Source organism: Rattus norvegicus, chromosome 6, assembly GCF_036323735.1.
Source record: "Rattus norvegicus strain BN/NHsdMcwi chromosome 6, GRCr8, whole genome shotgun sequence".
Lineage (NCBI taxonomy): Eukaryota > Metazoa > Chordata > Mammalia > Rodentia > Muridae > Rattus > Rattus norvegicus.
Genome location: NC_086024.1, coordinates 19,673,693 through 19,698,578, shown reverse-complemented (window position 1 = coordinate 19,698,578; position 24,886 = coordinate 19,673,693). Strand labels below are relative to the sequence as shown.

The 24,886-nt window shown below is 43.4% G+C and overlaps 1 protein-coding gene across 13 annotated transcripts in view; it reads right to left on the bottom strand.

The window, feature by feature from the left end:
- Thumpd2 (THUMP domain containing 2) overlaps window positions 1-21,540 on the bottom strand; it is a 51,909-nt gene extending 30,369 nt beyond the window's left edge. For 4 of the 13 annotated variants that reach the window (XM_017594116.3, XM_039112142.2, XM_006239675.5 and 1 more), the window contains exons 1-6: window positions 21,382-21,534; window positions 11,789-11,924; window positions 10,136-10,545; window positions 9,248-9,325; window positions 5,932-5,984; window positions 808-895 (exon numbers count right to left, since the gene is read on the bottom strand). In XM_017594116.3, the coding sequence (XP_017449605.1) occupies window positions 808-895; window positions 5,932-5,984; window positions 9,248-9,325; window positions 10,136-10,545; window positions 11,789-11,924; window positions 21,382-21,507 (891 nt within the window). In that variant the 5' untranslated portion in view covers window positions 21,508-21,534. Of the gene's footprint in view, window positions 1-807; window positions 896-5,931; window positions 5,985-9,247; window positions 9,326-10,135; window positions 10,546-11,788; window positions 11,925-21,381 lie in introns of all 13 variants that reach the window. The other 9 variants (XM_006239677.5, XM_006239673.5, XM_063261827.1 and 6 more) reach the window with 5 other exon arrangements.
- Between the last annotated feature and the right edge of the window lie 3,346 nt (window positions 21,541-24,886).

Here is a 24,886-nt window from a genome sequence, read left to right as displayed (position 1 = left end):
TCAATGAAAAAGACTTGGACAAAAAAGATCAAAGGCAGGCGTGAAGCTGGATGTGGTAGTAAATGTTTGAAAACAGGGAGGCTGACACAGAAGCACAGTCACAAGTTCAAGACCAGCCTTTGATCCAAAGGGTGCTCAGGACTGCCTGGGAGAAACAAAAGGCAAAACAGCAACAACAACAACAACAACAACAACAACAGAAACGCTCGAACTTAAAAGTTAAAAGCACAGTGTGAAATAATTAATAAGACACAAGACACGGAGAAGTCTGAGTGGACTGGCTAACCCAGACAGAGAGGGACTTCACAGCCAAACGACAGTGTTTGCAGTACATCTCATAGAAGGAGAAATGCAACAATGCAAATACGGCAATGCAGGAAGTTCCAGAATAGCTTTGAGACAGTAACACAGGTCGCAGAGATCACACAGAACATTTCTCAATGAGAAAATACAATTTTCCCATTGTCAGTGGAACTTCCATAGCCAGATGAAGACGGTGGACATAGAGAAAGCCAACATTTTTAAAGATGAAGGCTTTACAGGCCACATTTTTGGATTATGACTCACAAGATCAGAAATAATAAAACCCAACTCCTCTTTTAGTCACAATGCTTGCAATGCAGAAAAGGAAATGCAAGAAATTAAACGAAAAACAAGTATAAGCTGCAAAAGCTCAAATGGCTGCTGCAAAATATAAAAAAACAAAGAGCAGAGAAAGGAGCAAACGGAAACAGTCAGCCAGAGACTGTGTAGTTAACACGGGAAGGGCCTCGCTGGCCTTGAGAGGGCTACAGGCATCTTCCTGACCTTAATTTCTGCAATGGATGCCATAGCCCACGCTATGGTTGACCGCAGCCCCGCTGTCTGGAGGTAAGTTCTGCTGGCTAAGGGAACTCTGCAAGAGACAAGGGAGGCATCAAATATTACTGCATGCTAAAGAACAGGATACAGAAAGAAGAATACTCTGTCTCTGAGAAGTACTTTAACAAAGCAACCCGATATGTTCTCCGAACTAGAGGATATTTTAATCTCATCATTAAATACCTTCTACATTGGGCCGTTTGCTTAATCAACCAGTGTGGTATTTAAGAATAACACTTTTTTTAGATAACTGAAATTGAAACTCTCCTATGTTCAAGTTACAGAAACATAATTACACATGAAGGAAACCTCTTACTTAGCACCTCCCTGCCTTTCTACACAGAACAGCTGGTGTCATCTAGAGGAGCAGGGCTTTGTGATCTGGATGCAATATGGGGAATTTAAAGTGTCTCCTGTAAGCTTGGTTTCTGCCGATTTGCATCTTTCTCAGAGGGCAGAACAAGGCAGAAGCATACAAATGAGTCTGCCCTCATTCTTAACTGCAGCACAGGCCCACCCTACACCCACCTTTCCTCTACATCTGACAGACTTCAAAGTAGTTAGGAGTACGGCCAAACTACCATGTATCATTTCTGCCATTCTATGTTGTTTTAGGTCAGTAGGTCAGAGGTCAGCCTTGAGAAATGCTCCTCAGAGGCTATCAGTCTACTTTATTTCTCAAGATAGGGTCTCTGGGACCAGAAGCTTGCTGACCAGCCTTGGACTGAACAAGTGCAGGCACCTGGCTGTCTCTGCCTCCCCAATGCTGGGGCTCCAAATGGAAGTCATCTGGGGTTCTGAGGATGAAGTCAGGTCCTCAGGAGGGTATAATGAGCACCTTACAGACCGAGCTGCTTCCCCAACTTCCATTTCTATCTCTCTAATGCAATGAGTAAGGGGTGTCATTTTGCAGCTACAATTTTGATAAGATAAATAGGTTATGATTTCAAGAATTTGTGCTGGGGTGTCTGGGAGTAGGTTTATTTTTAAACCAGTGAGAGGGCTGTCACACAATGCCACAGTGTTCTGCAACCTTCTAAAAACCGTTCGGTGTAACTCCGCACTGACTTCTGTTACCAGTTTCTCTCTCATCTTTGTCTGGCTTTAGATTATTGTTTATATCTTCCTCATGCCTCTTGAACTCTTCGAACTAGATGAGACACTACAACTGTGTACTGCCTGTCACAATTAGGTGGTTTTGTGTGGTAAACCCACGGGAAATGGCCTTTTAATTGAAGTTTCCAGGAAATAACAGTTCCATTATAAACAGCACTGTATTTATAGCTTTGAATTCCAGGCTGCACATTGGCATTGGATAGATCATAAAATACTTTGATCAATGAGTTTTACTCCTACAAAGTAAACTTGGCAATTATCTTGCTGCAAAACATATCAGTTTATCCTATAAATACCCATCAGGAGACCCCGAGGTGAAATGGTCCTCAGTTGAGAAGTTTACAGTCTTCTTCCAAGTGGCAGGGATTGTATAGGACCTCTGACGATTTTGACATATATGCAAATGTAAATGTCCTGATTCTCCTTAGACCTAGACACTGTAATCTGCTACGGCTATGACAAATGGACTGGTTCAAACCAGCATGGGAGAGTAAAGGGGGAAGCAGAGCTCAAACTCTAAGAACAAAAGCAATGATCTACTTGTTCGGGATTTGTTTTAAATCAGCTTCTAGTTGTTCAAAAGGAAATACAGGTTTTGGTTCTCCCCGTGTAGATAAATTTCTTTTTGCTTACACAGCATCCTCTGTCAACACAAGGAGGGGGTGGTTTGTATCATCTCAAGGCCTAGGAACAGCCCTCCCTTTGCAGGCACACCCAGGACCCGTGTGGGTTGCCTGGACTTAGGTTAACCTCTGAGAATGGCTGTGCGGAATTCTTCTGATTACACGGCTGGTGTGGGAAGTCCCATCTCATGTGTGTGACAACCATTGCCTGAGTTGAGACTCCTGGGCTGTAGAACGTGGAAGGGCGAGCTAAGCACTGCGTGCATTCACTCGCTGCTCTGCGCTTGCCTGTGGATGAAAGGTCTCTCTGCTGTGGTGGATGTAACCTCGAGCTGGACGCCAGAGGATACTTTTCTCCCTTAAGTTGCTTTTGACAAGAGGATTTTATTGCACAGACAGAAAAGTATCAAAGAAAGGAAGACAGAAATTTTGCTACCTCTGCCTGGAAGATCTTTACTTCTCTTGTCCATTGGGGAGGACTTACTTAATTCCCTCACACCTTTCTTATCTTTCATACTTTTTATTTCTCCTTGCCTCCCTCTCTTTCCTCCCCCTTCTGTCACAGTTGTGCTATGCAGTCTAGGTGGTCCTAGAATTTGCCATGTACCCAGAGTATCCTGCTGTATGTAGATGACAAGCACACATTATCACGTCTTTCAAGTCTCTTTGCCCATCTGCCACCCAATAGTTAACTCTTCCCTAATTGGCCAAGCTTTTATCATGGGCCACACTATTGCCAGAATGGATCTCCTGAACTTAATAACCATCTTACTCAGAGACATACTTGTTCACTTCAAGCTAATTGAATGGATACCTGTAGCTCTAGTAATATTCCTCCTCTTCCTGAACGGTTCCGAAAATACAAATTAAAATGTAGTCAGCAAACTCTGAATCTTAGAACTGTCACACAGGCTGGCTCATTTAACCCCAACCACAAAGCTAACTTGGTGATTTGAATAAGAACAGATCCCATAGACTCATATATACAAATGCTTGCTCCGCAGATGGCGTACTGTTTAGGAAGGATTGGGAGGTGTGGTCTTGTTGGAAGAGGTGTGTCACTGGATGAATTTTGAGGTTTCAAAGGTTACCAAACCCAATCTCTCTCTCTACCTCCTACTTGTGGCTAAGATGTGAGAGCTCTCGGCTACTGCTACTGTACTATGCCTGGTGCCAAGCTTCCCACCATGGCAGTAATGAACCCTAAGCCTCTAGAACTGTAAGCCCCCAATAAATGACTCCTTCTATAAGTTGTCTTGGCCACGGTGTCTTATCATACCAATAGATAACTAAGACAGCTATAAAGAGGTAATATTACTTTCCTGATTTTATAGCAAAGAAGAGATACCATGACCATGTTGGTGTGGGTTAGATAATGCCTTTGAGATTTTAAACTGCTCTTCAAAAGACCCAAACAGTTCTTGGCTTTAAAAAGGCAACCCTTCAGGAACTCCTACGACATTCAGATGTGGTCACTGGACATCCTGACTATCTTATGGTGTTTCCTAAGCGTCCATTCTCTTCCATGGCCAGGGTCATCATGCTCCTCTTCTGTTTGTACTCACACAAGCCATTATGTCAACTGCGAGACACCTTTGAGGCCACTTCCTTCCTTCACTGTGGTGGTGAGTGCAACTCATCACAGGATATCAGTGGTAACTTTTCATTACACTGTGTGTTCCAGTTCTGAGTCTTAATCTTCCAGTACATATGTGCTTTTAAGCTTATTATCAATTGTTATTTTAAATGCTATATGCATGACTTGTGTTACTACAAGTATGGAAAATTTATAGAATAATAAAATTTAATGACTTTAAAACACATATAAATTGTATATATTTGCTGAATAAAAATTCAACAGTTTTATGTATAATTGAAAATTTAAAATATTAGTTTATTTGGCATTAGAATCTAAATATATCACTACTGCATTTTAGTACTCCTAGGGTTGAGATACTCTTTTAATAGTCAATTTCTAGACTCAGCTTTTTGGAGGAGGTAGAGAGGGGCTGGGAATGGAGTTCAGAAGCGCAACCTCTGTTGTACTGAACGTGGGTGTGAAGCCCTGGGGTTTGACCCCCAGCATCAAGGATGGGGGAGGGAGACAGAGAAAAGAAGAGGGAAGGAGTGGGACGGGGGAGGCACACGGAGAGACAGAAAGTGACTAAGACTTACTTTCTGCTATGAATTCTTGTAAAATATGCTCTAACTGTTTTACTTGGCCTTTGTTTTGGTGATCAGTAATAAACACATAGCTCAAATGCAACCATTCTGCAGCCCCTGTTCTTTCTGTCAGCAATTAGGGGATTTTTAAAAAGTCAGATGAGCAGAAGTACTGGGATTAAAGCCATCGAGAGCCCTGCAGCAGGGCAGCCTGGACACCATACAGCACACAGCAGGTGAGGCTTGGGTCTGAAGAGCTGGCTGTGAGGTAACTATGGCCCAGGGAAAGCAGCAGGCCACCAAGCCAGGTGACAATCTCACAGTGGCTGCGGTACCGAGAACCTCATCTAACTCCTGGTCCTTGGTGGTGAGAGACACAGGCAGAGCCTGTCATGTGACCAGCAATAACCAGGACATTCAGCATTCTTGGGCCTGGGCAGAGCTCTTAACCTTGTGCTGCCAGCTGCACAAGAAGAACCATTATAACCACCTAAGCGTTTTCAAAAACACATTCCCGTGTAAGGCTGGGAGAACAGGAGCACAAGGCAAATGCAGAACTGACAGAAAAGGGTACGTCACTTACTGTACTGTGTGCACAGGGTTAGACACATAGACATTTTTAAATGCCACGGCTACTCACATGCTTTCAAGAGCCTAAGTCACTACTTACACCCAACCAGCTTTCTTCCCAAAACACCTGGAAAAAGCAACTGTTGCCCACTAAGAATTCAGTAGAAATGTTTTTTAAAAAAAGGATTTGAACTTATTTAGTACTCTGCATGTGTAGAGAGACACTTGAAAATGATTTTTAAAATGAGCAATAGCCACTCGTAATAAAACAATAACGGCTATAAAATCTGGAGAATGTTCAATATGCACTTAAATAACTATGCTTGATTTTCTTCTTAAATTCTATCACCAGGATGCCAGTAGACAAACAACCTTTGCTTACACATGGGCCTGTCCGGACTGCTGAACAGAAAAAGTGAAGCATCGATTCAAGATTTACCCTGTAATCCATGGGAGACTGTGGTCAACCTTTCTCAGCTCTAACCACACAGATCAAGACCCATCCCAAGCACAGACCTCGGCAAACTGTCTCCCCTGCTGTATCAACAGTCTGAACCACATAAACAAAAGTTCTTACTTCTACACACAAAGCCATTACCTGAGCAGAGGAATCCCCACCACAGAGTAGGCATCACTCAGGTGCATGAAGATCTGAAAGGACACAGGTGTCAGAACAGCACAAGAAAACACCACATCAAGCTATTGACAATCGGAAGCATTTGTTTTGAGTTCATATGACTTGTATTTTAATAAGAGATGCCAAGATGTCTGGAAAAACTCTATTATCTTTTGTCCTTAACCAGAGGTGGACCAAATTTCGATTCATTTTATAAAAATAAAAATCTGAGGTCTTAGATGGTGGGTGAGCTCTAGAGTACTATGTCAAAGAACTCAGATCTTTCTGCTCTGGGACTCTCTGGACTAAAGTAACTGGATAGAGTTGGGTGGCTAAGACTTCCTCAAATCTGGTCTAACCTCAAGCAAGACTTACAGCCATGTAGAGCTGCCTACTGCAGACAGCTCAGGCAAAGGAAGCTTCTGTGAGCTGCGGAGCCCTCTTCTCTACTATCTGCAGTGTCTTAGGTTTCTATGGATGTGAGAAACACCAGGACCAAATGCAATCTGGGGAGAGAGGGCTTTATTTCATTGTACAACTCTCAGGCCACTCTCCATCCCTGAGGAAAGTCAGGGCAAGAGCTCAGGGAGGAACCTGGAGGCAGGAACCCAAGTGCACACCGGGGAGGACCGCTGCTTATTGGCTTGCCCTGAAGGTTTGTTGAGCCTGCTTCCCTGTGCAGGTCAGGACCAACAGACAGAGTGGCGCTGTTACCCACAGTGAGCATTGATCATCAAGAAAAGGCCTCACAGACCCATGCCTGAACCAGCTGAGGAAGGTCTTTTCATTGAGATCTCTCTTCCCAAATAATTCCAGCTTATGTCAAGCTGAGAAAACAAAAGAAAACAAAATGCTAGCCTCAATCCTTCCTTCTGTTAGGTCCTGGACAGAGTTTAATGTGCCATCATTATTAGACCACATCAAGCTAAACTATGTGAATTTCTCTTACTTCTATAATCTGATGAGGTTTATAGACCATTCTAACATGGTGAACCAAATGGGACTTTCGCCCAAAGTGTCTTTCCCCATTCCTGCTGCTACAGTTTGAACACTGAACCCAGAGCCTCACACATGCTGGGTAAATGCTCTACCACTGAGCCACAGCCCAGTCCCTAAGGTCACGTTCAGTACTAGCATTTTCACTAGAGTCATTCTAATACAGGTAATTTTTTTTTATCAAGATTTGCATGAAATGGTAACACATTACAGCTGAGCTTTCCAATTGTATTTGGAATTTTGCATTTTAGCAAAATTACTTAATAGCATTCTATTCAGATGCTCTACTATGTTCATTGCAGTCTTTTTTTTTTTTTTTTTTTTTTTTGGTTCTTTTTTTTTTTTTTCGGAGCTGGGGACCAAACCCAGGGCCTTGTGCTTCCTAGGCAAGCGCTCTACCACTGAGCTAAATCCCCAACCCCTGCAGTCTTATTTATAATAGCCAGAAGCTGGAAAGAACCCAGATGTCCTTCAACAGAGGAATGGATACAGAAAATGTGGTACATCTACACAATGGAGTACTAATCAGCTATCAAAAACAATGAGTTCATGAAATTCTTAGGCAAATGGATGGAACTAGACAATATCATCCTGAGTGAGGTAACAATCACAAAAGAACCCACATGATATGTACTCACTGATAAGTAGATATTAGCCTAAAAGCTCAGAATACCCAAGATACAATTCATAGACCACATGAAGCTCAAGAAGAAGGAAAACCAAAGAGTGAATGCCTTAGTCCTTCTTAGAAGGGAGAATGAGATACTCAAGGGAGGAAATACAGGGACAAAGTGTGGAGCAGAAACTGAAGGAAAGGCCATCCAGGGACTGTCCCACCTGGGGATCCATCCCATATACAGACACCAAACCCAGACACTATTGAAGATGCCAAGAAGTGCAAGCTGACAGGAGCCTGATATAGCTGTCTCCTGAGAGGCTCTGCCAGAGCCTGACGAATACAGAGGTAGATGCTTGCAGCCAACCATTGGACTGAGCACAGTGCTCCTAATGGAGGAGTTAGGAGAAGAACTGAAGGAGCTGAAGGGGTTTGCAGTCCCCTAGGAAAAACAACAATATCAACCAGCCTGACCCTCCCAGAGCTCCCAGGGACTAAACCTCCATTTAGATGTAAAGAGTACACAGGGAGCGACCCATGGCTCCAGCTCCATGCGTAGCAGCAGATGGCATTGTCATGAATGGGAGGGGAGGCCCTTGGTCCTGTGAAAGCTTGATGCTCCAGTATAGGAGAATGCCAGGGCAGGGAGGTGGGAGTGGGTGGGTGGTTGGGAGAGCATCTTCATAGAAGCAGGGGGAGGGAGGATGGGCTAGGGGGGTTCTGGAGGGGAAACTGGGGAAGATAACCTTTGAAGTGTAAACAAATAAAATATCCAATAAAAATAGAGCACTGTTAACATTTTTATATATCTTGATCTCATTTTCACATACCATACATCAGGAACTTCTTCTCTCAATATAAAAACTGAATTCCTATCAACTTTATGGGATTGAATTTAAGATTCGATTCTTCATCAGCTTGAGTCACACATTTTACTATTTGTTGCTTTGATACCAATTATGCTTTTGCACGATTACTTTAACCCAACATAGCTATTATTTAATTGCCGAGATGGTGGGTAGGCGCTAAGCTGATGGTATGTGGGGGACGACGTTGATAATACATGGAGCTAGAGGACAGAAGGAGAAAACAGAGAAGATGAAGAGGACAGACAACACAATGTCAAATAATCTGGGACCAGATATTTTGGGTAGACCATGGGATTTATGGTGGGTATTACATTTTAGAGACAAAAACAACAAATAAGAGAGTGGGGGACAAAAACCCAATTCACAAAGGGTTCTGACTTACTTGGTCAAGTCTGTCGCCATATAAAGTTGTATCACATGGAATAAACTTATTCAGAAATCATGAAAATAACCGCCTGTCTGCCAAATCAATTCAGAAAATGTTTTCCAAAGTACAGGGAAGGCTATTTTTTTTTGTTACCCTCTATATACATTGGTTCCCAATAAAAGATAAATATAATCCCAGAAGCCCAACAAAGCCACCAGTAGCATCTCCTGAAAGCGATGTGTCGCCCTCGTGAAGAGCACAGTGTCTCTGTAACATCACTGTGGAGCTTTTCTTTGGTGGTGGCAGAGGGACTCCAGTCTGGGGAAGACACTTTCTGCACTGTTTGGCGGCAGGATCCATGCAGATATGACTTTTATGACTAAGGCTGCCATGAGAGGCATGGACAGGAGGCGATGCTGCTGTACAGAAACTGAGATAGATGTTCATTACCTCTAAGTCTGGCTTCCTCAAATCAGCTTTCCAACCAAACTGCCTCATGAGAGCCAGTCCAGCCACTCTTCCTGCCTCCTGCAAAATGAGTGAGAGGCCAGTTATAAAAAAGGTGAGAATGTAAGAAAGATGAAAACTTAAAAACACACAGAAGCTGGCAGGCTGGGGAAACCAAGTCATATCAGCAATGGCAGTTCAGTGATATTAAAATATGCCTCCAAAGATTGCCTTCGCAAGGCAATAGGGCTGAATTTTACTTTCTCCATCTTTCGAACCCTTTGGAATCTCTACTCTGGCAATCTTAGATGTGTGACGTAAGACCATGACCTGCTACGTGTGATCCTTCTAATAAAAGAATGAACACACACTGAAAGTTAAGCATGACCATCCTATGTTTACTGACCAGATCGGCTTCATTACACTCAACCTTTGTGTGGTTCTAAGTTTAGCTAAAAAACCAGACCAATTTTGTTATGGAACTTTGTAAAGGCCAATGGTTGAGGTCATGGGATGGAAGCAGGTGTCAGACTTTGTGTGCATTGGTGTATTTGTGGTCTGGCCCCAGTGACATGCCTAAGAGCATCACACAATCAGGGTGGCCCTCCGTAGGCATACGGATGCAATAAAAAGAACCCCCAGCTTACTAGGACCACAGCACTGGGATGCACACATGCAGAGGACACCGATGACCCTGGAGAAGCCTTTATGCAGAAAGCAAAAGCAACCGGTACACGCAATAGCAGACCCGTTCCTCTGGAGCCTCTGGAACTAAGGTGAAAAGGGACTTGCACTTTTAAAGACGTCCAGTTCTATGCAGTCGGACCTCAAGTCCTGTCTGGGCCCTGTTACCTGTTCTGTAAGAGGAGCCCACTTGGGAGATGAGCATACCTGTCCGGTGACAACCTTTCTGATACTCCCGCTGCAGCGACAGGAAATCCTGAAGGTCAAGTCCTCCGGGCTCTGAGCATGCGCCGCCGTCTCCGAGGCTCTGTGGAGTCTTTGCTCTTGGAGCTCGTCCGTTCTAGCGAGAGTTTCCCCTTGCTCCAGTGGGCCTTGTGGTTGGTCCTGCTGGCTTTCCCCGTGACTCTTGTCAACCACTTGCATCTCCTCTAATTTCAATTTCTTAGGAGTGATACTGTCATTTTCTCCTGCTTTCCGTTTTAGTGGGTTAGCATCCCCTTGAGAAACCTTTTCTCCATTTGTATCATGGTCGAGAAGTTTTCTCCAGAGTGAAATCGCCTTCAGCCAGCTTCCTGGGTCATCGTTTATAAATCTTTGCATTTCATTAAGTAGTCTTCCTAAATAAGCAAAACCTCAGCTTACCCATCTTCACACTTTACAGACAACTGTCTATTACATCCCCAGGCCCAGGTTTAATGACCTTTATTTCCTTCTTCTAACATATTTCTTAATATTTTGCTAAATTGCTACACAAACAAGAATTGCTACATGAACAAAATTTCACTCTTATTTGGAATTTATATAATTTACCCTAAGAATATAAAGCAGAATAAATTTCACTGTTTTACATTCAGAGCTCAAAGTTTTATCAAATTTATAGAAATTCCATGTATTAGCTTAGCAAAGCCATTTAACCAGTGATAATATACTCAGCTAGATTGTGAGGGTTTTTATTTTTTATTTTTGAGGGTTTCATCTAAGACCACAAAAAATTTGACATAAATCTTAAGACGAGTTTCCATGAAATTAAACTTCATGTACACAAGTCACTTATGAGTCGAGGGTTGTCAGCCTGCCCTGTGAACTTTAATCTTTTCATATAAACAAAAGCCACCAAGATGATCTGAAAGTTAACACTCTATTTCCTTCTAGATGACAAGGTGCAGATGCCTGGAAAGAAGCTATGCTACCCATAAGACCTCAGGGTTTTTCTAATGTTTTTTCTCTAAGCCTTGATATCTGTAATTTACATTTTTCCTTAAAATAGCTTCTTATAGATTTATGTAGCTCTTTGATGTCTTGTGCACATAGCAGTCAGAGTGAAGGTTAGACAGTATTAAATCCTGCAGGGTCTGCCTTTTAAAAATGTCTTTAATCACGATCTTGAAATTATTTATACAACATAATTTTAAAGTTAGTGAGTAGTTAAGAAATCTAAGCTCCCTTAATACATGGTTATAAGTTTGTTGAAAACACATAAGGTTCTAGCAGAAGAAAATTTTATGATATAGTAATTTGCCAACTATATCACTCAGTTAACATTTATAAGATGACAGTTTTTATCAACTTGTGATGCATAATTAATTGTATTCTGGTTATTACATGCTTCGAAAATCAAATTAATACGAAGGAGCATATTTATCCCTAGAAAGAAAACCCAAGAACAATAAAACCCAGAGGGCAGGTGGCAGGTTCCAGAGAAGCCATGGAGCCTGCTACAGCTATGGGATAATACCGGGTACTGAGACGTCTGTAACTGACACTGCACGGATGCACCCAGAGTGTGAAACAGAGGCACACACTGCTGAATGGGTAACGTTGGTGTTACATAGCAGGTGGGTGAAAGCAGGGACACTGTACCTCTGTGCAGGGAGGAGACCGTAATGGGAAGCTGCTTCTTAATCAACAAAAACAGTCTTTCCGCTGACTTTAACTTCTTCATCGAGGGCAAATCTGAACAGGTAGTGAAAAACACTTTTCCTGAAATATATTCAACCTAGACACAGAAAAACAGATATTACTATGGTTGCAGGTTAGAATAAGGACCACTTTCCCCCTTTGATCATTGTGGAGCATCTGTCTTAGGTTAGGTTCTGTAGCAGGCACTGCCAACACGTGCTTTTTCTTTAAACAACACCGTTTTCTACATCGGAAACGGACATTTAGGGTAGGCTAAACAATCCGTTAGAGGTCGTGGAGTCAGACTATCATGCTACTTCTTGTGAAGTGCACACCCATGTGACTGGAAAATATGGAGACAAATATTTAGTAATTAACCTCAAGCACTGTTTAAAAGTGGGCAACAGAAAGGCGCTCTACATAGCGCAAGCCAGCTGTCTAGACCAAGGCAGACGGGTCTTAAATGTCTACTTTACAGTGTAGTTTCCATTGTCTCCTAGGGAAGGTACTAACCTACAGTAAATATTGAACAGTAATGCAACAGACATGTAAACAGATATAAAACTCGTAGGACGACCCCATATCAAACCCAAAAGAACGGAAAAGTTTATCAGACGGAGCTTATCAGATGTACAGTATTTTAGCATTGAATGCGGAAGCCGCCATTTTTAAATCTTGGGGAAGGATCCTGTCAGAGCAGGAAACACAGGATTCTCACAAATAGGAGCAGGTGCAGGAGCAACAAAAACCTGGCTGCGGCGAACTGTCAGATCCTGGCGGTGCTGGCTGAATTATGCTGATTGATAATGTCAGGGGGACGGATGGCACGGCTTAGGCCAGCCTGATGTATGACCAATGAGTGCTGCAGATGGTAATGGACAGCCATTAAAGAATTCTGATGAGAACTACGACCGAGATGATTTAGCTGACAGAAAAATTACCTTGAAGGGGCATAAAAGACTGGTGTGGAATGTGATGCTGGAGGGAGAAATAGATTACTGAGGCAGAAACGATGAGGCACGTGGCCACGGAACAGGAAAATAGACAGGAGTGAGGCACACACGCCACACAGAAGAGATAGGAGTGAGGCACACACAGCACACAGAAGAGACAGGAGTGAGGCACACACGCCACACAGAAGAGACAGGAGTGAGGCACACACAGCACACAGAAGAGACAGGAGTGAGGCACACACAGCACACAGAAGAGACAGGAGTGAGGCACACACAGCACACAGAAGAGTCTTTGGGATGAGCATGTGGTACACTGGGGAAAGTCACTGAGCCACAGGGAACTGAATGTGGTGTGGGAAACTGCATGTGGTGCCAAAGGGATCCTAAACTTTCCAGCCGTCATTAAGTTCAGAAAGGATGCTGATTGCCCTGGAGTTCTTTTCTTCACAATGGTCACGGCTGACTGACACAATCCTAAGCTATCTGGAACTAAGGCACCACGGAATGTGGGGTACCTTGTGTGACAGGCTGAGTACGTGTACCCCAACCCCAAGGGTCAAGTAAGGGAGGCTGGTCATTGTAGCAACACAGGAAGCTGGCAGAACTTTTAGATTTGCCCTAGCAAGCAGTGACTGGGTCACAACGACCTTGAAGCCAATGCTGGTCACATGGTTACCACTGCTGGGTCTCCAGATGGTAGCTACTTTCCAGAAAAGCAGGTTGCTATAAGAGAAGCTTGGATCCCACCCATCTCTGGCAGACACATTGCTCCTTCAGACAGGTTCTCTGAGCTTCTCCATCTCACTGTACAGATGGACGTGGTCATTTCAGTCACTATCCACACTATTTCAACTTTCTGCTACCACGGTGTTGAGTCAAATAAATTTCTTTTCTTTCCAGGGTACCCAGTCCCAGCTATTCTGCCACAGCATGCAGAATGAACCAAGAAACCACACGCGTAAGAAGTTATCATTCAGGGCGGAGCGACGGCTCAGCAGTTACCAGTACTCCTTTGGTTGCTCCTTTAGAGGAGCTAGTCCGACCCCCAGCACCCACTCATGGGCACGCAGGCTCTTGTAGCTCCAGGTTCAGTTTCAGGGATCCAACTCTTTCGTCTGACCTTTGCGAGCACATGACCCACACATGGTGTACAGAGACACATGCAGTCAAAACATCAATACACATAAAATAAGTCTTATCCATAGAAAGGTCATCATGCAACTTAACCTAAAATCCTTTCTAAGATCCTGAAGAAAACAAAACGACTTTACTAGAGGCGAATGGTTTTAAGACTGAAGTAACAGGGACAAAAGAGATGGCTCAGTGGTTAAGAGCACTTGGTGTTTTTGCAAAGGAGGTTCCTAGCACCCAAATGGCTGTTTACAAACACCTCCAACTCCAGTTCCAGGGGATCTGATGCCCTCTTTTGGCCTCTAGCAGCACTGCATAAATATGAGACTGTTAAATACAGCAAAACACTGATACACATTTTAAAAGAGATTAATAAAAACAAGACAACGAACATAAAAATCTAGACCACAGCTTTTACTTAAGTGGCTGGGGATCTAGACGATTATACTTCCTACCTGTCCAATGGTTTTTGCTTCTTTTACTTGTTTGACTATTAAGGCAACCAGCTTATACAGTAAGATTTTCTTAAAATATCCTCTCTTTAAAAGAAAGGTTTGACAAGAGCATCAATGGACGTAACTGAAAGTTTGATGTATAAAGGATATCAAGACATGAGAACACTATGTCGATTGATTAAAATACTGAGTCCAGAATCAAAACTCAAGGCAGTGCTACCTACCATCTTTAGAATTTACGTAAGGTCCACTAGACTTTTTACCTGTGAGAAGCACGCCATCAGAAGTAATTTACTGATTTAATCACGTGACAATCACAGTCACGTATGTGAATACAAGCATTTTCCTCTTTGTTAATATCAGCATCATCTTGAAGGAGGAGGGAGAATGACTTTCAGTATTTAAGAATTCATCAACTCGGCTGAAGCACTGGCTGCTTGTCCAGAGGACTAGGGTTCCATTCCCAGCACCCATGTGGCAGCTGACAACTACTGTGGGGTCTAGCACCTCCCACAGACATCCGTGCAGACAAAACACCAAAATAAGCAAGCAAACAAAAAACAAACAAACAAAAGAATTCATCAATACTAGCTAAAGCTAGTATTTCCCCTGTCCTCCAGCTTTCTTCATTGCTTTTAGGGTATGATGTATTTTTACTATCTGTAATTATGTGTGTAGATAAGCACATATGTGTTTGGGTGGCATAAGAGGTCATAGGTGTTGAAGTCTCCTGGAGTTGAAATTTCAGGCAATTGTCAACCATATGATGTAGGTGCTGGTAATCTAACTCAGAGCCTCTGTGAGAACAATATTGTGCTCTTAGCATCTCCTCAGCCTGTCAACTTATCTCTTCATTTAAAATGTTATTTACTTGTACGCCGTGTGTGGTTTGAGTGCCCATGGAGGCCACATGGACCCTTTGGAGTTGGAAGCTGGTGTTAGCTGTCTGAATGCAGGCACTAGGACCTTAACTGTGGTCCTCTGGAAGAGCAGCTGGTTCTCTTAAGCTCTGAGCTATCCCTCTGGCACCACCATCACCACTACTTCTTAACACCTATTTATTTGTGTGAGTGTGCGTGTGTGCGTGCGTCAGAGTGTATATGTGGAGGTCAGAGGTTAACTTGTGGAGTCTGCTCTCTCCTTCCACTGAACTCAGACTGTCAGGGTTGGTAGCATGCCTTTCCCTATGAGGATCTCTTAGGCCTTGGTTTAGTGCTTCTAGTTGATCATACTCAAGTATAATATTATGGAGTAATGTAGCATTTTCACCTCAGTGTTTGTTATTTGAAAAGCTATTTACAAGTTGTTTCTCCCCTTTTTAATCAAATAAAAAAAAAGTGTCTAAACCAACTGGTCTAATGTCTAACACTTCTGTAGATAAACTGAGAGCTCGTCCTTGCTAGCATGTCCTAAGCGGCTAGCATTTTTGTCTTTCCTTTTACATTTATGGACTCAAGTTTAGCCTAAAGATTAGTGGATGTTTAAATTTAGGTAAACCACAGTATCCCTTGGAGGCCCCAAAGTCCTAATCCCACTGATACTGTTTAGACCTAGAATGGATTGTTAAAGTACCAAGTGATCTGTGGTGGCATCTAAGTTTGTTTTGGTTCAGTTTATAAGACAGAATTTAAAAATAGATTTAATTTTCAAAATGGCATCAAATTGAAAGAAAAGGAATGCACAGAACCTTGAAAAGGCTTATACAATCATTCTGTCCCACAGAAATAACTACAGAATAACCCCCTTAGCTCTAACTATCCCTCACTGTCATGACACTATTAGAAATGAAAAACTATTTGGTCTCCTAAAGGCTTGGGTTAATAGTCTCTGCTGTGTGGATTTGTGAAGATCAATGAGTCCATCGACAGAAGCCTCTGCTTCGCTGGCAAAGCATCGCCTCCACTATGTTCAATCTTATTTTAAAGGCAACTATTGCTCTATGATCTTACCAAAAATTAGTGTTTAAGCCATTACATATTGCTATAGATTTTTTTCTGAGAGTGACTTAAATGTATGTATTAAATATTTTAAAATACCCACATACCTTTAAAGACATCTACCCAACCATTGGAACATGGGAATCCTTCAGGCTAACCAAATTATAGGAACTCAGTTTGCAGGAAAGACAGAGGAGGCAGTCCTAGGTTCCCAAATGCCCCAATGTTTCTGTACTGGAAATCTAATGTTCTGTGCATTATGGGAGGTAGGGGCTTTCTAAAGCAGAGCTTCGCAGTGCATTGATGGTACTGAGGAGACGTGCTTCTTATAAACATGAACCTGGGCCCTAGTGTGCCCCTGCATGATCTGCTTCCTCTCCCTGGAATGTTAGAAGGTAGCAAGAAGTTCTCACAGATATGGTCCCTCACTCTTGGGTTTCTGAACCTCCAGGACTGTAAAAAAGTACATTACTTTTCTTTGTACAGTATTCAATCTGCAGTATTCACTTATAGTAATACAAAAGAATCAAGACATAGAGGAATACATCAACTCATGGCATTGGAGTGTCGGTGTCTTAGTTACTCTTCTATTACTGTGAAGAGACACCATGACCAAGGCAGCTTTAAAAGAAAGCTTTTAATTGGGGGCTTGCTTAAAGTCGCAGAGGGCAAGTCCATGCTCACCATAGTGGGGATTATGGTAGAAAGGCGGACAGGCAGGCAGGCAGCAGGCAGGCAGGCAGGCAGGCAGGCAGGCAGGCAGGCAGCAGGCAGGCACAGTGCTGGAGTAATAGCTGAAAACTTAAAATCTTATCAAGAGAGAAGGGGGAGAGACAGAGACAGAGACAGAGACAAGGACACTCTCTCTGAGACAGACAGACAGACAGACACAGAGAGAAAGAGAGAAAGAGAGAAAGAGAGAAAGAGAGAAAGAGAGAAAGAGAGAAAGAGAGAAAGAGAGAGAGAGAGAGAGAGAGAGAGAGAGAGAGAAACAGGCTGGGCCTAGCATTGGCTTTTGAAACCTTGAAGCTCAGTGACACACCTCCTTCACAAAGCCACACCTCTTAATTTTTCCTTAACAGACTAACAACTGGGAACCAAACATTCAGATATATGAGTCTAGGAAGGATCAACTTCATCTAAACCTCCCAAACCTCCACAGTTAGGGAGCGGAGACTAGGGTGACTCTGCATCCAATCCACGATGTGTAGTTTATGAACACCTGGACCATCAACAAAGTGTCTGAAAAGTGGATTCTTAATTAACTTTAGCCACTGACAGGCTATTAGAAACCCTACTGGATAGCACAGCGATGGACGGTCATGTGGAGCTAACTGGCCCTGTTGAACTGAGAACAGCTTAATATTTTTTAAGAGATATAAATACAACAGCCAAGACAAAAATAAAATAAAATCATAGAAGTCACACGTGACTAATCAAGCCAGCAGGAAATGTGACGGAAGCTGATTGTGAGGCACACCACTTTTACTTTAGATTGCTTAGTGTAAGGGCAAACAACCCAGTCACTTTAACAGGAAAATTCCAAGAGAAACAGAGGTAAACTTACAGATTAGATGAAAAAGACTATCAACCAATCACAACGTGTGGATGGCATTTAAATCCATACTTACACACACAGAAACCTAAAGTGGTATTATAAACAAATTCAACTTCGAATACTAATTAGGTATTTTTGATAAGGAATAATCTTTTTAGCTGTGTAAGTGATAAGGGGACATTTTCAAAACCTTCATCATCCCTTTACATTACACTGTAGACCCTGCTATGAACATAATTTAGATACACAAATCCCATGGGTTGGATGTGTGGCAGGAGGGATGAATGGAGCAGAACTCACTGTGCGTTGATCTCTAAGGCAGCTGGTGATGAGCACAGAGAATTCGCCCGATTATTCTGTTTGTTTCTGTGTCCATGAGAAACAGCAGAAAGAAGTACACAGGAGACTTACTGCTGTAAGGGTTTACCTGAGTGAGTCCCTGGGAAGGGAGAGCATTGTTTTCCTGTTCAAATGCAAACACCTGGGCTCACCAGCAGCCAACTGAAGGAAAAACCTTTTGGGGCTCACACCCAGGGATATGCACCTTCAACAAGCTTCCCCGGTGAGTCTTAACATTCACTAAAGTCATAAAAACACTGATTAAAATTGAGTGATTACCTTCTGAAAGTAAACAGTCACTTCTGAATTAATCTGTTTTTATAAATTCAGATGTTTTGAATATTAATGTTCTCCCAGCAAACCTAAACTTCTAGGAGACTCTTCTCACAAGAATAATTTTTTTCTTAAAAAAAAAAAAGATTTATTTAGTTATTATTATGTATACAGTGTTCTGCCTGCATGTATGCCTGCACACCAGAAGAGGGCACCAGATCTCATTATAGATGGTCATGAACTACCATGTGGGTGCTGGGAATTGAACTCTGGAAGCACAGCCAGTGCTCTTAACCTCTGAGCCATCTCTCCAGCCCCACAAGAATGATTTTTAAGTATCCTTGTACAACTCACATGAGCAAGTTATAAGCACCACTTTGTATTTAGACTTGAGCAACCATGCAGGGAGGTGTCTTAGATATTAATATCCTCAGCTATTAAGGTGAGACAGACCAGGGGAACCCACCCTGGGGCAGAAGGTAAGCTTATTGTTGTAGAATTGTTAAACACTGATACCAATGATTGCGAATCATTTTCTACAAATAATCCTCTTAATGTTTGTTTTTCCTTTAAATAAGCTAAGGTGTTGGGGTCTGGGGGAATTTGACTCCAAGTGCTATTAGACCCTTCTCTAACCACAGCTGCTTCCTGCAAAAGCACGTCATTTAAAATGGTGTTTCAGCCATGGTGTTTTCAAATGCCTTGCACGAGACCCTGGTTTTTGATTCTACAAGTCTTGGCAAACTATAGATGGCCCTGCTTACCCAGAACTCATTCTTACGCAGGCCTGAGGGAGAGCACATTGCCTGACAGTCTAGCAAAGGGCCAGGGATTGGTCTAAACAGGCCTTCATTTGCCGTTGGAACTTTTCCTCGAATGATATTGTCTTTCAAGGAGACAAACAGAATACTTATTCTAAAAATCTTAAAATAGCCATATTGAAGGACAACTTCTCATTTGCACACTAAACTCACCAACAAAACAAATTCCTGGGCCTCACTATGTAAAAGTAACTTTTATTCACCAGATATAATTGTCTCGGAGGTTTACCACTTTTGTCTGTTAACCTAGGCCTAGTCCTGGAAGCTTCTAGCCTCTGTACAATCTAATCTAGGCCTAGAATGTTTGCAGCCTCTGGGACTTACTGCTAAATAAACTCACTCACCCTTTCTAGCTCCTTTTTGAACCCTGGCTGGCTGGTTCAACTCAGCTATTCTGGCTTAGACTCCTTTCCAACCTAACTGATTCAATCTGGCTTCTCCCTCTCAGCCTCTCCTGAACTGCTCTGCTTGGCCTCAAACTAAGTTTGGCAATCTGTTCTAATCTTCTAGCTCCTTCTGTCTTCACCTGAGTCTAGCTTGTTTTCTCTTTCTATGCAACCTGTTTATAACTGTCCTGGTAAAATGGTCTCCTCATCCTCCCCTTCCTCCCCCTCTTCCTCCTCCTCCTCCTCTCTCTGCCCTTGCTCAAGTAGCTTACCTTTCCTCTCTTCTGGAGAGTTTTTGGGTGAGTCCTTATTCTGTGAAATCTCTGATTGGTCACCTTGTCTGCCATTCAATTAGATGCCACTTTCCAACATGGCTACCTCCTTGTACAAACTAACTTTACCTTCATTGTTTGGGGTTAAAGATGTGTGCTAAGAGTGTGTCTGTATTCCAGCCAGAAGGATTAGAGGTATGTGCTAAAGGCTGAGTCACACCACAACTGGAAACAGATTTTTTTGTTTGTTTGTTTTGCTTTTTTTCAGTTTGTTTGTTTGATTTGCTAACACAATCGTGGGGTTCACAGTGTGATCAAATGCCCTGCAACATATATATGGCCACATGTGGCTGGGTTGGATATCATATAGTGATGCTTGATTTCAGAATGTGAATATCACCATCATCATTTTGTAATTGCATGACTTGAATACATCATTGGCTTCACCTGGTTAAGACCAGGTATTACTCTTGTAGAGGACCCGTGTTTGCATCCCAGCAGCCAGCAGGGCAGCTCACAATCACCTGTAACTCCAGCTCCAGGGAGACGATGAACTTTCACCCGAACTCTGTATTCATATGAGCATACACACAATTAAAAACGAAACAAACCTTAAGTCCTTGATGAATGGAGGGATAACTATTTAGCGACAATTAAATTCAGTAGTCTAATGTGGCTGATGCCATTCTTGGCCACTCCCACTACTGCACCTGCATCTCCACCATCCACATCTGGAACCCTACCACAGCAGAGAATCCTTTTGTGGGCTTTGAACACTGCTCCCAGAGGTGAGCAGCTAGTTTGCTTTTTGCAACCTTTCCCTTTCCAAGAACACATCACACACAAATGTACCGACCTACCCTACAACATCCTTTCCCTTGTTATCGAAGTCTAGTATGTTTGAGATCTGTTCATTAGTCACTCACTGAAACGCATGGGTAGCTACGAGGCAGGCAGGAGTGAGTTCTTGTTCTAGCTACTGCTTAACACGTGTTTTGGGGTGTACTTGTCACGTCTCATAGCCATCCTACAATGTAAAACCCAACCTTGTCAAGTAACAAGACTCAAACCAGTAAGACTGGAAAGTATATTTGCGTTTAAGGTATAAAGGAAGAATTCTAACTCCAGCTAGTGCCATTTCAGTTTGTTTTTTAGGAATCCGGGACAAAACTGGCTTCAGCACCCCTCTGTTTAAAACTTTGGCTGTGACAATGTGCAGTGACCATACTAGATAAAGAACGAAACCACCAGAGCAGCCGGTTGCTCTCGGCAGTCACCGAAGAAGCTGGGTTGGGCCCACAGCACACAGAGATGGGGTGCACACAGGGATGGAGTGTTCACAAGTCCTTCCCGGGCCTGAGTCCCGAGCTGACGCCAAGAGGGGACCCGGTGGGGACGGAGGCCCCCGCGCACGGTGAGCCCAACTCACCTGCGTGGCCTCCAGCCGCGCGCGCACCTCCCGCATCAAGAACGGCTCCAGGCCGCGGCCCGCGGTGCAGAAGAACTGGGCGCCGCCAGCGGGTTCAGAACCCGGGTCTGCCCCGGCCGCCGCCATGGTGCTCGGGCGCGACCCCGAGACCCGGTCACGTGATCTCGAGAGCGCGCCCGGGCGCCTTCCGAGGAACGCGCTGAGCGTCCGCCTCTCAGGCTCGCCCCCTATGGGGCGTCCTGGAAACTACACCGAGCCTCCTGCAGCCAGGAATCTCTGATTACCAAGGATCCTGGGGGAGGCTATCATTACTGTCTTCACCAAAGACTGGACCAAACCGGTAAACTCGGGAGCAAGAGCAGAAATTCGTGTTCTCCAACAAAATACTTTTGTGTTCCCGAAACTTATTACATTTCTTGGAGTTGGCTAATCACCTAGGTAGGTAGTGAATGTGCCATCCAGGTTAGTCTAACCTATTTGAGCTAGCCTAACAGTATTTGAACGTTATTTAAACACGCATGCACGTACGCACGCACGCACACACATGAATTTTAAAATATCAACATATGATATAGGTAGAATAAAATCTATCTTTAATTCAACAGCATTAAATTAGCTATGTAGTTCTATATTGAATCAGATATTAGAAACTGTTAAATGAATGTTTCTCAAGGTCCAGAAATGGATGCCAGTGGGTAACTGACATTCTTTTCCATCTTGCTCAGTGATCAACTCTTGAAGGGTTGGGGCAGTAGAGCAAAGTTCCTTATGGAGCTCTTCCAAAGGACAGTTCTAATTTGTTGAGTCACCCTAGACCTTGTCTCAAAAACTAAAAATAAAAGATGGACACTACCTGTGGAATGACACCTGAAGTTGTCTCATGGCCTCTACATGCACGTGTACAAGTGCACATGCACCCTACACACATATTCTCCCGCATACATATACATGTGCGTGCATACACACACACACACACACACACACACACACACACACACACAGGGAGAGTTTGTACTGAAAAAAATAACCTCAGATGCCTTCAGATGAATTTAACTTATCCAGCTGCAATCTGCCATTCGAATACTACTTATTCAACATTCAGGAAGTTGGAAGTCAACAGAAACAATTTTAGAACGGACAGACTTTAATTCATTTTCATGGTTGGCAGTTCCGTACAATTCTATAATAAATTTCAGTCATTTTTATCCCACCTCACGGTAGATACACTTTTAGAGTGGAGTAGTTGTGAGCATGTAGTGTAGGACATTTGCTTTACAGTTTCTCCCTGTTTTGCTGTGATTGTCAGTTCCTCTAATTTCAAAGCTTTAATGTATGCAATTGACTCTCAGAATTCGGATGTTTTAGGTTGCAAGATACCTGGGGAGATGATAGTTTCATCCATCTGGATACCATAGTCATACACTAGTTTACTCTTGGTAGATAGCCAGTTAGTTTGGTGCAATTGAATTGGATACAATTCCTTGATATAAGACTGAAGGAAAGACCAACATAGGAGATCTCTCTCAGCTAGGGAGATTGATATAACCATCTGTGATGGTTTTTTATTCAACTTGATACAACTTAAAAACCACCTGTAATCCTTGACTGAGGAATCATCTAGACCAGGTTGGCTTGTGCTCATGTCTCTGGAGGATTGTCTTAATTGACCCAGCCCACTGTGGGCAGCGCCATTCCCTAAGCTGGGAAAGAGTGAAGTAAGCTGGCTTAACAGAAAACAGGCAAGCAAGGATCCATTTGTTTATTCTCTTTCTGCTCTTGAGTGTCGATGAGGTACATTCATTCCACAACTTGGAATTGTAAGCGAAATAAACCCTTTCCTCCCCCAAGTTGCTTTTGGTCAGGCTGCTTTATCACGGCAACAAAAATGAAACTAGAACATCATCCTATCGGCTGTTGTGAGCAGGCATGGAATAGAGGAAAGGAAGTGTGGTCAACAAAGTAGGATAGTTGGGGTGCTAAGGGGTAGGAGATCACTGCAACCCTGTACATCTTTTCAACATTGTTTGCTGCTTTCCTTCTTCCTTGTAGTCTCATCTACACTCCTTCCCCCAATAATAATATTGCGAAGCCAAGAGGAATATCCCTCAGAACTACTGGGCTGGTCTTTCAGTATCATTCTTGCTATTCTCCTTTTCTCTATACTGACGCTGTTGAGTGTTGGTGTCAGACCTTGTCCCCCCCAGAGGATTAAGAAGTGTTGATCGATCCAACTGCAGTAGTTACTCTCCTTGAGGCAGCAAGATACATGACAGGAGAAATGTCGTCATAGTGGAAGGAATGGTGGAGCACATGATTTCAGAGGGGACAGTCTATGGTGGCCTATATCTTGGTTAGTTTTTACTGTCAGCTGAAGTCACCTAGGAAGAGGGACCTCGATTTGAGAATTGTCTCAGAGTGGCCTGTGGACGTCTCTAGGGCATTGTTTTGATTCCTAATTGGTAGGCCTTTTCTCTTCCTTGGTGACGTAGATATAGGCCAGATTAGACCAGATAAAAAGTAGATTCTTGGTGTTCTTAGGTAGAGGTCAGTGAAGGTTAAACACATCCAGGTTAAAGCGAGGGGATTAGAGCTTCAGGGAGGAGTGATGCCATACCAGTTAGGAGCTGGGATTGTGTCCACACATGGTCAAAAACTGAGCCCCTGGGTGGGTTCTCTTGGGTGGGTTGCTGGAGATGGGGAGACAAGAAGTGATGTTAGCCAGGGGTTTTCTCCAAGCTGAGGGGAGAGTTTTGTTTGTAGGACCAGGGTTTGGGGAAGGAGGGCAGACAGGATTTCCCAGTTTGTGCAGGGTATGAGCAGGGGTTCCAGCCTAACACTGGTTGGTTCAGGAGGGCCCGGCCCACTGTGTTGCTTCCATTCCTACACAGGTAGGTCTGGGCTGTAGAAAAAAGCTGGCTAATCATGAGCCCAAGAGCAAGCAAGCAAGCAGTGTTCTTCTGTGGTTTCTCTTTCAGTTCCTGCTTGAGTTCCTGCCCTGGCTTCTCTCAGTGATGGACTGTGACCCTGTGACATATACCCTTCCCTCCCCGAAGTTAATTCTGGTCATGGCGCATATAGATCACAGCAGCAGAAAGCAAGCTAGAGCAGCAGGGATGACACGACAGAGTTCATGGGGGCGAGAGTACATGGCTGGCGTGGCTGGGGGCTCCTAACACCTTAATGAACTGGGAGACATGTGGGTCCAATATGGGACCAGGCACAAAACTCAAGACTTCTAGTGGCCTGACTCCTCCAGGTAGACTCACCTCCCAAAGATTTCACAACTTCTCAAAAAGTACCATCAGCTTGTGATCACATGTTCAGATACCGCACAGGGACGTTTCCCATTTAAATCACCGTACCGGCTCCCTATCTATCCCTCAACCTCACGTTTCCAGGATGTGCTACAGGCTGTTCCCTCTCTCTAGGACACTCATTTTTTCTTTAAGGTTAATCTAGAATTCCACATCAACGATGCTCTTTCTTGCACCATTTATTTATGTAA